Source organism: Gossypium hirsutum, chromosome A12, assembly GCF_007990345.1.
Source record: "Gossypium hirsutum isolate 1008001.06 chromosome A12, Gossypium_hirsutum_v2.1, whole genome shotgun sequence".
NCBI lineage: Eukaryota > Viridiplantae > Streptophyta > Magnoliopsida > Malvales > Malvaceae > Gossypium > Gossypium hirsutum.
Window position 1 is genome coordinate 109,373,488 of NC_053435.1, and position 15,312 is coordinate 109,388,799.

The 15,312-nt window shown below is 32.6% G+C and overlaps 2 protein-coding genes across 2 annotated transcripts; both read right to left on the reverse strand.

The window, feature by feature from the left end:
* Nucleotides 1–2,920: 2,920 nt before the first annotated feature.
* On the reverse strand, nucleotides 2,921–4,270 carry LOC121211271 (peroxidase 31). Its single transcript, XM_041083883.1, has one exon. The coding sequence runs from the start codon at nucleotides 4,076–4,078 to the stop codon at nucleotides 3,074–3,076; it is 1,005 nt and encodes a 334-aa protein (XP_040939817.1). The 5' UTR covers nucleotides 4,079–4,270; the 3' UTR covers nucleotides 2,921–3,073.
* A 1,014-nt stretch (nucleotides 4,271–5,284) lies between these two features.
* On the reverse strand, nucleotides 5,285–8,754 carry LOC107941538 (putative DNA glycosylase At3g47830). The gene is made up of 4 exons (XM_016875083.2): nucleotides 8,181–8,754; nucleotides 7,548–7,748; nucleotides 5,672–5,728; nucleotides 5,285–5,592 (listed from the first exon to the last, which is right to left on the reverse strand). Exons 1-4 carry the CDS (start codon nucleotides 8,556–8,558, stop codon nucleotides 5,362–5,364), a joined length of 867 nt encoding a protein of 288 aa, XP_016730572.1. The 5' UTR covers nucleotides 8,559–8,754; the 3' UTR covers nucleotides 5,285–5,361.
* Nucleotides 8,755–15,312: the final 6,558 nt, after the last annotated feature.

The following is a 15,312-nucleotide window of genomic DNA, read 5'->3' on the forward strand; positions in this document are numbered from 1 at the left end:
GATAATGGGGATAGACTTGAATCTCAGGAAGAACTAGAAAAGGAGGTTGTTGGATATTATAAAGAAAACTTTTGGGAGAGAAAGATTTGTTGCCAATCACTTTATCACAGGTTGAGCAGAGGGATTTGATGAAACCATTGGGAAGAGGGGAGATAAAGGAGGCTATGTTTTCTCAATATAGTGATAAAGCACTTGGACTAGATGGTTATACCTCTCATTTCTTTTAGATAGCGTGAGAAATTGTGGGGGAGGATGTGATAGAGGCAGTGTAGAGTTACTTTGAAACAAGAAGGTTCTTGCCTGCTTTTAATTCTACAATTGCGGATTTAGTACCAACGAAGATAAATCTTGTGCAGCAAAGATTACAGACCAATTTATTGTTGCTCTGTAATTTATAAGAGAATTACAAGGATTTTGGTGAATAGCCTTGTTAAGTTTCTACCAAGCTGCATTGTGCCTAATCAGTCAGTTTTTATTCAAGTGAGGAGTATTTCAGAGAATATACTCTTGGCTCAGGAGCTTGTTAGAATATATGGGAGGACTTCTCTTTCTCCTATATGCACATTGAAGATCGATTTACAAAAAAAATGTTTGATTCAGTGAGTTGGGATTTTTGGGATATTGTTTTTAAAGCAATGTGATTTCCTTAATTTTTTATTTCATGGATTGAGGGGTGCATTACTAAGTCCAGGTCAAAGAGTTAGGTCTACTCAGCTGGTATGACTCAGGTTGAGTTGGAGGTGGCGCATAAGATTACTGGTTTTGCATTGGTTTGTTTACCAGTATGATATTTTGGGATACAACTTGTTGCAAGGAAATTCACAGTAAAAGATTGTGCTCCTTTGCTGGGAAAGGTTGCCATGAAGGTTAATGGGTGGGTAGCTAAAAATTTGTCTTGTGCATGTCGGGCTCAGTTGGTTCAAGCTATTTTGTTTCACGTTCAGAACTACCGGACAGGACATTTTCTTCTACCTAAGGTAGTGATTAAGTTGGTGAATCAAATGTGTATGAGATTTTTATGAAAGGGACAAAATGAAAAAGTTAAAGCGGCTAGAGTGAGTTGGGCGCAAATTCTTAAGCCAAAAAATGGAGGAGGCTTTGGTCTTACAGATCTTGCCAATTGGAACAAGGCATGTGAAGTTCATCACCTTTAGGCCATTCTTATCCAAGCTGGTTCATTGTGGATTGCTTGTATTAATGCTTACATGCTAAGGGAAGACATCTTATGCAATTGCCTTCAGAATAGTTATTTGGGTTGGAAGAAATCGATGGGATTAAGAAATGAAACTTTTCAGGTTTTTCAAGCAAGAGGTTGGCCAGTGCAGGGAAAGAGGTATCAAGTAAATAAAGTTTGGTAGGAAATAAGGCCAAAGGCTAGCAAGGTGCCTTGTTGTAGGGTCATCTGGTGCCCTCTTTATATTCCCAATAATTCCTTTATATCTTGGTTGGCTACATTAGACAGGCTGCCGACAAAAGATAAAATAAGGACTTGGAGAATGAACTTAGGTGAAAGTTGTATAATTTGCAAATCAGGTCAAGAGACTAGAGACCACTTGTTTGTGGAATGTGTTTACCTTAGAAGAATCTGGCAAAAGATACTAAAACTTCTCAAATTAAACAGGAACTTATGACTTGGAGACGGGAGCAACGATGATTGCAAGCAAAGCTAAAAGAAAGAACTTTCATTACAGTGGTACTTGGGCTGGCTTGGAATGCTGATGTTTATTGGATATGGTGAGAGAGGAACTGTAGCAATTTAGGAGCCAACAAAGATTTGAACTGGAGCTGTTGGAATTGATTAAGGACATAATAAGAGTTAGATCGTCAACTACTAAAATCAATGGGAATGATAATGAAAATAACCATAATGTATAGGTGATTTGATTTGTTGATTGTTGGTTTATAGATCAGTTGTTTGATGTTTTCTTGCAGCAGAATATTGTTTTTTCTTGGATAATAAAATCAAAGCTTATAAAATAAAATAAAAACTTACTTGAATGTGATATGATCATATCTTGATAATAACATGGAGAGTTGATAATTGAACTATGGAAAATCTTATTATATGTGTACTTAGATGTGATAGGAAGAGCCTTCAAGTGAATTCCGATGTGAATTGATAATTTATCCATACGTTATTTGTTGATGTGCTATTTATGGGTGAGGTATTCGCTCAACCTTTAATAAAGTGAAATCCTTTTAATTTCTTTTACGATTAAAATAATTGACTAATAAATTAGAAGTACTGTACAAAGTGATCACTTTTTTTTTTTTGATTTCGTGAAAAACTCTCACATTTTATATAAAAAGGGAAAGAATACAAGTCGGTAACATTTGGTAATTTCAAATGTAATGAGAATTTTGGAAATTTGAATGATAAAAATGTATTATTACAAATTGATATAATATTGAAATTTTTTAATACCTTTCATTCACTAATTAATTTATTAACAGTTTATTAATAAATGCAAATTTTATTAAATTTAACATTTTTATTGAAATAGAATTGTTATAAAAACAAAAACAAAAAATAAATTGTAATCACACAAATATATACATGTTATAGAATAAATGGATATAATTGATTGAAACATGAAAATAACTACATGGCACAATTAATTAAAATATAGTAATAAAATTTAGAATATTTTGAAAATAATACCTATTAATGGTAGCTCCAAAATTAGGAGCTGAAAATAAATGATATAACGATAGATAGGTATAAATTACAAATTCTTATACATACATACATACATAACGATGTTGGTGCAGAGAATCAGAAACGGATGCCATCATCATTTGAAACATCGAAAACCATCCATTCCATATAAAAATCATTTGGTTTAGTATTCATTTTATAATTTATAAAATAATAATAATTTAATTTAATTTTTTAAAATTATAAAAGTATAAAATTTAATTTCGATACCAAAATTTGTTTCTCCACTTCGCTCCTGGTTTGGATGAAAAGAAAATTGCAAATGTAATAGTAAGAGAATACAGTCTCTTGATCGATGATTTTAGTATGATATATTGCTCACATTATCTATGGCCACCGCCAGAAAAGAAGTGTTCAAATGTGAATAGAGTTAAAAGCATCGCATTTCCGCCTGACTTCTCCTTGATTCCCAGTCTTAACCCCATTAAGGCTAAGCTTCTCAATTGCTCGAGCGAAATCATTGAAAAAAGCAGTCTGGTTTTTAGCATACAATTGCACGAAAGGCCTGGTTTTGGGGTTCTGGAACAGCGCATTGTCAGATTCCAACAGTCCCATTCCCTTCTCCAAGTTCTGGTAATAAAGATTGTCAAACTTGGATGGAGTCATTACATCATTGAAAGCTGACATTGCAGGATCCTTCTCATAGTTGTGACAGAGTTTCTTTAGAGCCTCGGCATACTTGGGATTATAAGCAGGATCGGTGGGGACAGTTTTGCTATACCTGAAGAGCCTGTAAGCGAACTCCTTGCAGTGAGCGAATCCGAGGGTGTGGGCACCGGTGAGGGCGACCAATTCTTGAACGGTGAAGTTCTTGGATTCAAACTTTTTGATGATCTCATCCATGGTCATGTTAGCCAGTGGCATGTGCCCTTCTACGCTGGACTGAGTGGACACCAGGCTGTCCTTACGGCCAAGGTTAACGGTGTAGAAGGGTCCCCCAACCATGGTAATGGCGTTACGTGTGGCCAAGGCGAGGATGTCGGAGCAAGAGACAACGCCGGGGCAGGAAAGCTCAACGGCAGTCTTGGCACGTACAATTACGTCGAAAGCATCGCCGGGAAGAGAGAGGTTGATGTCGGCGTCACGTTCGGCCTTGTTGAAGGAATTGCTGGAGATGAGTACGGAAGTGTCACAGCCTCCTATCATGCAGTCATGGAAGAAGAGGCGGAGGGTGCCAGCGGCAGTGGTGGGGTTGCTGATCTGTTTGGTGGTGACGACATCTCGAATGATGTTGTCCAAGTTAGGGCAAGATTGCCTGTAATAGTCAGGCGAAAGTTGGGACTGTGAGAGTGAGAAAGGGATATTGGAGAAGAAAAGGGGAAGGAGGATGAGGAGGAAGAGAAAGGAAGGAAAAGCCATGGGTTCCTTTAGCTTCCTGTCCCTCAATGCCTGTGTCCGAGGGACGGGGGCAGAAAAAGAACGCTAATGTCTTGAATATTGCGCCAATATCCTGGGGATGCGTCCACCTCTGATCTGCTCTCTCGCGCTTCCCTTCCCTCCCTCTTTATTTTAACCCTGTTTCTGTTTTTTCTGTTTTTCCATTTTGGGGTTTTCTTGTTTCCATCCTAAAATTTGGGTGACTTGGCTTTTTCTACGCTTCCCCACTAACATTTCCCATCTGGATTATCTTTTAAATAAAAATAATATCAAAATTAGCAATATATGTATAAGTCATTTTTATTTGCATAAAATAATTATTTTACTATTTCTAATACTTATTCATATTAAATCACTTCTTGCGTGTGTTTGCTCAATGTTATGGGATAGGGGGATCGTAAAAGGTTTTTCTAAAGAAATTTTTGTCCTTTCCAATCACTTTAATCCAAAATTCAATCAAACAGTCTTTTCTTTTTTGTTATTTTCACATTTATGAATGCTTGAAGAGAGAGATCCAAACCAAAATTGAATAAACAAGCTTTTTGGTTTTCTTTTGACTTTTTAACTTAGATTAAAATTCCAGTTGATTTGAAAGTTTATCTATTTACTATTTTTTTAATTTAAAATCATGATTTAAGTTAAAAAATATATTTTAACCTCAACCCGATTACTTTGATTAGAATTAAAATTAAAATAACTTCAAGAAATAACAATTACAATCATTTATTGAGTCGAGTCAAGAGTGTAAATAATAAATTTTCTAATTTATTTATGCACAATTATCTCTTAGACAACGAACATATGTATTTGTGGTGAGTCATTCATTTTATATATTTATTGAGAAAATATGGAAAAGTTTAAGTGAAAGTAACGTGTGAGTCCTCAAACAAAAAGGATAGCAATTGGTCACTTACTAGTTATTAAACCCCTATGTTGACCTCTCTAGGGCCGCATGAGGCTTCCCAATGCTTTCCACTCTTGGTTCGAGTAAAAAATCAAAGCCCCAACACTAATTAGGATCTATAATTAATTTTAGGGTAAATTATTTTGCTATTCGCTCAATTATTGGTAAAAGGTTTTTTTATTCACCAAATTATTAAAAGTTACAAAATATCACTCAATTATTCGATTTTGTTCCTTTTTTTATCACTAACTATAAAATAGCTAATAAGAATACGACATGACAGCTTTTTAATTTAACATAATAATAACTTTAACTCACAATATTTATACATTATGTCAATTTAATCTTAATTCTAAAAAATTTAACCCTCCACAACATTCACACATAGGGGACACGAACGATCTTCGGATGTCAACTTTTTCTGGCTACTTCCTTTCATCGTGCATTTGCGACAAAGCTTACCATGTGTATACAGAAGACAGTTCAGATCAAACTTAAGTTCGTTTGGGATCCTACGGTTGAGATGAAAGTATGTCTTATTCCTGTCCGCTACAGCAGGGACCCAACCGATGGCCCTAGCAATCTCAAACACCTGCAATGATATTTGAGAGCTAATAAATAAGTTGCAAATATAAATTTAAACACAACTGGAACAATCTGTTGCTACTCACATGTGTGTCCACTGGGAAATCATCTCGCTGAAGATTGAACATCAAAACACAAGCCACCTGTCAGGCATTGAGAGTTGAGGATTTGTATGGTTAATCTGAAATTTCAATGCTGGTAATATTAAGCAATTTAAAACACGTGATAACTCCAAAAACAGATCACAATCCAAAGAGTTTAAACAGATAAAATATTAAATCTAAACGAGAGACCAGCATTGGAAATGACTAGTAATAGAAATCTTTAACATACTACCTAAACCTAGTCAGTTTGATACAAGGTCTGAAGCATACAGATATCTGATTAACATACATGCTGTAATTCTGTGAATAACATGCAAACTAGCATGGATTGTATGACAAAAGCATGTCATAAATTTACTCTAAAAATACAAGTGATAAATTTAAGTCAAATACCAATGAAATGATGGCAGTAAAAAGAGTAATACCATATTTTGGTGATTGTGAAATTCAATTCAACACCCATGCCAAATTAAATAACAGAAGACAACATTTATGTATTAGATAAAATGAAGATGATCAGGAAGAATAGCACAGGCTTAAAAATGATCGACACTGATAACAAAGGCTTATATATTCCATTTTTCTTTCCTTTCTCAAATTTCAATAGATTTCATATAGAACATTGGCAAAGTCAATGAACATATCCTTAACATCATAATCCAACAGGACACTGATTCATTCATCAACGGTTACACACACATGCAATTATGTAAGTGAAAATACATAGAGAATTCATCAAACTTGAGTGCAGGATCTGCAGCTTGTCACTATTTTCCATGCTGAGATATTTTCAACAATTAATTCCATGGGTACAGATCACTTATAGCACTTTCTGCCTTAATAATAAGCACCTGAAAAAGGCCATACAACATTCTATACAGCAAATTGTTAGACATTTTCATGTACCATGCACACATACAAAGAAAAAAAAAAAGCATTTAGACTATCTGAGTTTCATATTATCTTCGTAGTACTCGTTCATGAAATATGAAACTAAAGAGATAGATATTATTAAAGGGAAGATGCACTAAATAAACTATCACAGGACCACAAAGATCTTTTATCTGTATCTTTATTTCTAGAAGCAGCTATCCATACGGAATTAGGACAGATGCAGCAATGAGTGAATCTTGGGATGAAATGGGCTCCAAAACACACACCACAGCAATCAACAAAAAGGTGAATATCTCTAGAAGTTTTTGATGTTTCCTATTAGCAGTTAAGACATATATATATCTTCAGTGAATAACATGTTATTAGTAAATAGAGTAATATCCTAGTAGGCCAAAATTTGAGTATTTTGCTTGACTGCATCTAACTGCAATGACCTTAGGAACCTTTGGTTGAGTTACTAATAATCAAGTTTTTTTTTTTCCTTCCCTTGAATAATAAAATGAACTATGGATACACTCAGGAGGACCACAGAACTTATAGGATGATATTTAAGAAAGAAAAAGAAGTATAACCAAAAGGACATTGATCAAAGACTACAAATGGAGTGAAACTATGATTGAGTAGCAGAAACATTCTATTAAATGGAGCATGGAATTTACGTGATCACAGACATGCATGAATAGAGTCAAATTGCGCTTAAGGCAAAGTAGGTGATTGATGATGTCAAAAGTACATTACTTTTGTGCTTTCAGCATAAAAGGAAAAACAGACTGATTTAAAGGTTGCAAGAGAAAAAGCCACAACAACAAATCTGCCTTTTGAAAAGATAACAAAAACAAAATTGCCATGGACAAGAAAGGCAATGCTTAAAAGGAGTGAGCAATGCTTATTTCCTTTCTTTCAATAGAAGTACTGAATTCAGATTACTTAACATAGATGCTAAAGTCCATTCGAGGAAACTTACTGTCTTAGGGCCAACTCCTTTAAAATTGGAGAGCTCAGACTTAATTTCATCAACCGACAAATCTCGTAAGTACTCCAAGCAGAGTTTGCCTTTTCTCTCATGCAGACAACTCAACACATTCTTAATACAAGAAGCTTTCCTTGGTGCTAAGCCGCCACATCTTATTGCATTTTCTAGACTTTTGGTTTCAGCAGCATATACCTGAAGTAAAACTGACGTTAATACATATATCCCAATTCATCTGATTAAAATGTGACTCCAAATTGGAACACCCTACAAACCAAAGTCTTCAAACTCACCTCTAAAGACTAAAAACCCCTAAAGCCAACATAACTTAAGAAGCATTTTAACTAAAACAACACAATACCATCAAATGCAAAAGCAATTAAAAACATGCAAAATGTTCCCCACACACACACATATCCAATTCACCATCAACCAAATACATAAGAAGAGCTTTAACGAGAAAAGGGAATTCTTGTTTTTAACGGATAAACCATGAAGCCAATAAAAGCAAATAAGTTAAAACTAACTATAGGTCCAATTTCATAAATACCCATCAAGCCAAAACGAGCAAAAATAGAAAGAAAAAAAAAGTTGCAACAAACTAGAAGAAAATCTAAGGAAGCTTACATCTTCCCAGGTGGGAAAAACAGACTTGAGAGAAGCAAAAGCCTTTTGGGAATTAAGCTCAGTAGTATTCTGAGAGAGCCCAATTTTGATCAGACCATCCAACACGCTTTCTTCCTTATCATCCCCATCATCACTGTTAATCAACGGCTCTGACTGTGCTTCGTTACTGAAGGGCTCCATTTTGATGAGCCTGTGACGGCGGTACTTGAGGAATTCTCGAGGGAAACCATGGAGAGCCAAGAGCTCGTCTCTTACGGCTCTACATTCTTCAGGGGTGGGTCTATGGTGACATGGGTATGGCTCTTCAGTGGTTGATTTGGGTGTTTTCTGGGACCGCCCATCCAGCCGAAGCTGCTTTCTTTTGCAGGTTTTCTGCATTTTTTATTTCGCGCTTTTTTTAATGACAAACGATGCCGCCCTTTTGAAAAATTTTTACAGTTTTTATTTTAGAATCTCATAATAATAAATTTAATAGAGAAAAATAATTAGACCTGATCTGGAAAGTACATAGACAAAATTTTTAGAAATAAAAATAGAGGATTAAATTTAAGATATGTGAAGAGAATAGAACCTTGGAGCAAATTTCAATTTATCTAAAAAAGTGTTTTTAAAAGATGAAATATCCCCAATAGTTATGAGACTATAATATTAGTATCGTGTCCATAAACATATATAATAATTTTATTTTTTAAACAAAAACAAAGTAAATAAAAAGGTTTTTTTTTATAAAATCGAAAACTAAAATTAAGACCTAAAACGTTGAAAGTGATAATTAAAAGTTTAAGAAAATTAATAGTAAGAAGATAAATTTAATCATTGATGCAATGATATCTTCAATACCTTTACTAAATTAGTTGTAGTTAATTTAAAGCCGAACAACTAATCTATCCTTACTTTTTGAAGTAATCAAGAGGCAATTCATTTGAAATTACTTCCGTAACCAATAGATAATCTTGTAACTTAACGCTCAAAATTTAACTTACCAACAACATTAAGAATGAGAGGGGCCTAATTCTAACCAATAAACTCACCTCAATGAGGTTCATTTAAGCTAGATATCCACACCACATGATCGTACACTACGACATAAACAAGGTATGCAGTTTGTCACTAGTATTAGAATGAATTAAATAATTACAAATTTAATTATTTTAATTGGCAAGGCAACGTTCTAAGCCAAATACCAGTCAAGTGTTTAACAAACCTAAACAAATGTAATTAAAATATAAGATACATGAATACTAAAGAACAAAAGAATTAAGCACAAATTAAGTCTAATAATTTTATTAAATCAAAATTCAATAATCCTTCAACTAGAAAAAAGAGTTTAGAAACCCATAAAATTGTAAGACACATTCAAAAAGTAAATAACTATAATGCAGAAAATAACAAAAGTTCTCTCACTCCCTTTTAGAATATCCTATTTATATTGTCGGATTAACGTAAATTAGCTAAGTTAGAAAAATTTGCTTGAAGTTGTAGAACTCATAAATGATCAAAATACCCCTAAAACTTGGTGACACAGGGACACCAACATATTGTGATGCGATTCTGCGTTGAGTCACCAATTCTAAAATTATGGTGCTCGATTTTTTGTTTCATGCTTTATTTATTTATCGATGATGTTCAAACTCAAACCATAAATTTTGATAAACTTAATCTAAGTCATAAAACAATTAATTAATTATCAAATACTAAAAATTTATAAAAATCAAGCATAATTAAATAAAAATTCAAACAAATGCAAATGAGACATTAATCATAGAAAGTAAGCTAAAAAAGAACCAAATGAAATGCTAAACACAAGGGCCTAAAATGTAGAAATAAGCAATCATCAATAACTTGTATCGACAAAAGCCCGAAGCTACAAATTTCAACTTTAATGTTTGGTCGCAAAAGTTATTTTAAAAGTAGTTTTTATCTTTGAAATTCTTTAATATTGTTTATGGTTTTGCATTTAGGTGTAAAAGCTTTTTTTGTTACTAAAAATTCGCTTTTTATCTCTTATTTTGTAGCTTTTTTTCAAAAGCAATAGGGAAGGTCTTAAAAATGTTTTTCTAAGTTAAACCAATTTTTCAAACCAACTTTTTAATTCAAAAGTTAACATTTTAAAAACCGAATTAGAGTGCCAAATTATATTTTTTGTCTTTCATTTAATTTATATATAAAATATAAATTAATATGATATATATTTAAATTAAGTTTTACAAATAATTTATACTTCATATATTATAATATTAACAATGGATTATTGTAAATTATTATGAACTAAATTAAATATTTAATATCAAAATAATACTACCATACCATTGTCTTAACAATAAAAAAGACAGGAGGAAAAAAAATCCCAAATCAATGCCAAGCCGTTAAAAGTAGACTGGTTTAGCATATTATTTTAATTTGTTGATGTACATATGCAACTACCCGTTGATTTCAATTTAAACTTACTTAAAAAATATTTATACCATTATAAAGTGTTTTGCCTGAAAACCTTTACCACAGTGATATTCAACATATAAATAAAAATTTGATTAAAAGTTGTTGTTTTTCTTTTGCAAGAGAAACAAAAGAAATCCCATGCTTTAGCATATTGAAAATTAAGCATCAATTTCCAAATGTGGAGAAAATAATTAAAGATACGAGTAGTTGAATAATCGGAATAGAAGAGAATGCAAACGAAACCAGAAAGCTTTAAAACAAAAAAAAAAGCTGGGTAAGGGCTACGCCTTCAGTTTTACCGAGTATTTATTACTTTTACCGTTGCTGTTGCTGGCATAATCCTCAAAAGAAGCATCCTACGGGAAATACTGCCAAGTTTTTCTCCTTAAATTGTATAAAAGAAGATGAAGTGTTAATACTAAAAACTTGAGCTGCACATTCGTTGAGTATTCTTTTTTTAATATGATCAACTGAATCCCAGCTTCAATACTAATTTAAATGGAAGAGAAGAAAAACGATAATTAATGATTCACTGCTGAAAATATATGCAGCTACCAAGCAAAACCCTAGTTTAAGTGTTATTTTTATTGTACTTAGGGTTGCAGGCCACTGGGAAAGAATTTCATCAAGTTAATTTCTGAGACCTTTACGACAAGAAAATCTGTCAAGAGTTCAAAGGATTTTGGTCAAGGTTCCATGGTAATAATACCTGTTTGCATATGTCATGATGAATATTTATATTTTTGTATCAGATCACCAAACAAACAAAATTTAAGAAAAGACAAAGGAAACATGTTGGGAGATTTGAGAGAGAAATTGGGGGGGGGGGGCAACATACAATTAACATATCACCATTATCTTCTTCTTCTTTCATAAATGATATTGCCACAATGTTCTCCATCTAAAACTCTTTCTTCACTTAAATATTGCATAGCATCCTTGAGTACTGCTTTTGATCTGATGCCCTTCTCACCTTTGGTCTGCTCCACAACTTTATCATCCGACATTGGGAGATCAGCCCTACCGCCAAGAACACCATCAACAAACACCATGCCTATAGTATGGCCCCATAGAAAAAAAAAAAAAAGAAGAAGAAGCAAGGCTAGCTATTGCTACATCTTTTGATATAAGTGATGGATCAAAGTAGTGAAAAAGGAAAAAACTCCATGTCAACTAAAATAAAATAAATAAATAAAACTTATATGAATTGCTTAAATCTAGCAAATAAATCGGACCGAGAAGCTTGATTCCCCGTATAGAGTTGTTGGATCTTCTGAAACAAAAAGACCCTTCCACTCATAACACATAGTAGTAAAAGACTTTGTTTAAGTGAAAACTGAAAGTAGTCTCATCACTGCTTGCTATACTTCTTCTTCTTCTTCTTTTTCCTCTTCTTCTTCTTGGTGGTGGTTGTAGTTCTGTTGTGGTTGTTTAGCTTTGAGACTTGGGTTGTGAGCTTGGATGATGTTGAAAAGAAAGTGGGGATGATCATGATGACGATAAGTGGTAGTGGTGGTGGTGGTGGTGGTGGTGGTGGTGGTGGTGAGGGGGTAATGATGATAGTATTCAAGAGTCAGAAAGATAGGAATAAGGACTTGGAGGAGGAGTCCATGATGCTTGATGTTTGCTGTTCATCTTTTAGACCAACTAAAATTCCAGCCTATTGCGTGACCTTCACCTCCATCCTATTACATCTATGTGGCTGAAATAAAGGATCAAATTCACACCCAACAAGTTTTTAACTCTTTATTTTTATCCCTTTTTATATAATTATTTGAACACACATTTAAATAATATTTTAAAAATAATTATAATAAAATTAAGCTTAATTTACTATTTAACCCTTAAATTATATATATTTTTTACTTTTAATATCTAAATTTTTTTTTTGGCGCAACTATTTGTTAGTCAATTTTCTTAACAGACTTTAAAAAACATTCCACCAATTAAAAAAGGCCACGTGCTATCACCACTAAAAATCTCTCTCTCCTTTCTCATGTTAATTCTCACCATATTTCCCTTCTTCTCACCTGCGCTGCCATCACCATCACCAACCTTCTCCGACCAGCCCACAAAGTGTAATGACAGACCTCTTTCCAGCTCCAACCTCATTCTTGAAGAAGCTATAGCTTTAGAGCTCTCTGCAGCTTCATTGCACGTAGACGATAACGCTCCCCCACCACTACCCTTTCTTCCTTCTGTTGAGTTGATGTTGCAGATAAAGGAGAGGGAATAAAAGATTGTGTGCTGTATAGAGAGATGATTGTTGGATAAGGTAAGTTGATTATGGTTGGCTGCCAAAACATGAGATGAGAATCTTGGACCCTTTAAAATGAAAAAGCTACTTCTCTGTCAAAAACATATTTCCAACACATTACCAGCTCAATGAAACAAATAGTAGGAGATGACTTATATGAGTGGGTTAAGATTACTTAATTATAGGAAATGAAGAATATATAAATATACACACACGTACATATATATATACGTAAATCGATTGAATAACACACATACGTAAATATATATACGTAAATCTATTGAATAACGGGTATTTTAGTAAATATTGTTTCGAATGTGGGTTTATGAAGGTAGTTGTTATTTGTGATTTTATATGCCTTTGACTGTGGATTACGTGTTGTTCTTGATTTGGTGGATTTATTGGGTGTTGCTTTTATATTGTAAATCTGGTTTTAAAGAAGTTTGTAATTGCTTTTGATTTTCGATTTCTTGCTATGAGAAAATAAGATGGAAGTGGCAACACTGAGATTTTTTCTCGGACCATCTAATTACCAGGATATTTAGAAAATAATAAACATTGAAGTATGACACATCTATGGTTGGTGTTGGTATAAACATCGAAGAACGACATACATATGATTGATATTAAACTTAGCAAAATTTGGATAAGAAATCATTTGAATTATAACTATTTATCTGAAAAAGATGAAAGAAAAATTTATGTTCATCACATGATTTTGTTTGCTTAGCGAAAGGGAATTGAGCTTGCAGGATTTAAAGGCTGTTTTTTTTTTTTTAAATGTTGATGAAAGGGAGCACCTTGACTACTTTAAGCATGATTTTTAAAACTATTAGGAAATTTTGAGGTGGTTTAAGGCTGCTTCGATGGTTTCCCATTACCGTGGTGAGTCTAGTAGTGAAGGAGCTGGAACGGAGATTGGGGGGTGCGATGGTTTATCTGCAGGGTGAGGAATTTGATTGGTGGAAAGAGATGAAAGAAAATATTCTGATTGGTGGGAGGAGGTGAAAGAGAGAGAGTTTAAGCAAATATTGCATTTTACTTTTATTTCGGTCAAAACAGGGAGAGAATGGCATGTGGTTGAATGATTTTTCTAAAAATTATTGGAGAATGATATTTCAATTATTAAATTGGAGAAAAAGAATTTAGTGGAAAAATAAAAAGGGTGAAAGTGTAAATTAATAGTTCCAATAAGAAAATACAAATTGATTTCTTTCTTCAAACTGAGAATTATGACGAAACCCCTAGGCAGCTTTTCCTTGTTCTGAAAGAAAAAAGGACAAGTCCCACGCTTTCTTTTTCCTCAATTAATTTGAATTTTTTATTCTATCATGACGATAGTTATCATTTCACCACTTTTTTGCAAAACCTTCCAATTGCAAAGGTCCATCCTGTCCCCTTGACATTTGAGCTTAACGTTAGTTATTTACCATTACACCACCTACATTAACTAATTAATTGCTACTAATTCTTTCATAAATCAACCCAATTTATTTTTAAGTTTATTCTTATTTGATTTGTATTTATTAAATATTTTAAAATTTTTATTTGTATTCATTTGTTTAAAATTATGTGTGTTTATATTTATTTATTTAATATTCACGAACATGTTTGTGTAATTGATTAACTTAAACGTACATAAATGTTCATTAAAATATAATCGGACATGTTCACGAATAATAATAAACAAATAAACATAAATGAACACTATTTTTTAGATTTAAAATAATTAAATATAAATATTATATTGTAAATAAAAAAAAGTATAAAAATCAAAATAATTTTATTACTATCTACTAATGAAATAGTAAATAAGCTTTAAATGATTTATTAAACGAATACAAACGAGTTTATTCATGAAAATAAACAAACTAAACAAGTTGTATTTGTATTTGATTCGTTTAATAAACGAATTAATTAAATAAACAAAACAAAAATTCAACCATTGATAAATAAGTCCATATTTAACCCTACTTAACCTCAAGTAACATGAAATTTAACAAATTAATTAGGTCACTTGCATAGTTTTGGAGATTGAATAATGAATAATATGATTGCAGCAAAAAGGGAAAAATAAAAAAAAGGTTTTTTATATATTGCATCTTTGTTATTTAAGTAAAGATATTGTTTTTTATAATGCAACAGTGAAAAGGCTGTTTGTGATTGTCTATGGAGTAAGATAAATTGAGGATTGCTTTATTGAATTGAGTTAAAGAAATGGAATTTGGCAGGCCTCTTGGAATTTTGGTTAATCTATTGACAACACACAGAGGAATCACAGAGTTAGAGGATCGAAGCATTCCTCATCTTTCAACTTTTAATATATATTTTTTTATTTTTTATTATAATTAATGTTTAATGATTATAATTAAGATGATATAGATAAGATTAACAAAATAATGAAATTATATAAATAATAATTTTTCTAACAAAATT

Excerpts from the sequence above, each read along its gene's own strand:
- LOC121211271 (XM_041083883.1), bottom strand. The coding sequence starts at position 4,078 with ATGGCTTTTCCTTCCTTTCTCTTCCTCCTCATCCTCCTTCCCCTTTTC.
- LOC107941538 (XM_016875083.2), bottom strand. The coding sequence starts at position 8,558 with ATGCAGAAAACCTGCAAAAGAAAGCAGCTTCGGCTGGATGGGCGGTCC. Across the intron at positions 7,749-8,180 it reads TTTTTCCCACCTGGGAAGAT|GTATATGCTGCTGAAACCAA; the intron begins GTAAGCTTCCTT and ends GTTTTACTTCAG. Across the intron at positions 5,593-5,671 it reads ATTTCCCAGTGGACACACAT|GTGTTTGAGATTGCTAGGGC; the intron begins GTGAGTAGCAAC and ends ATATCATTGCAG.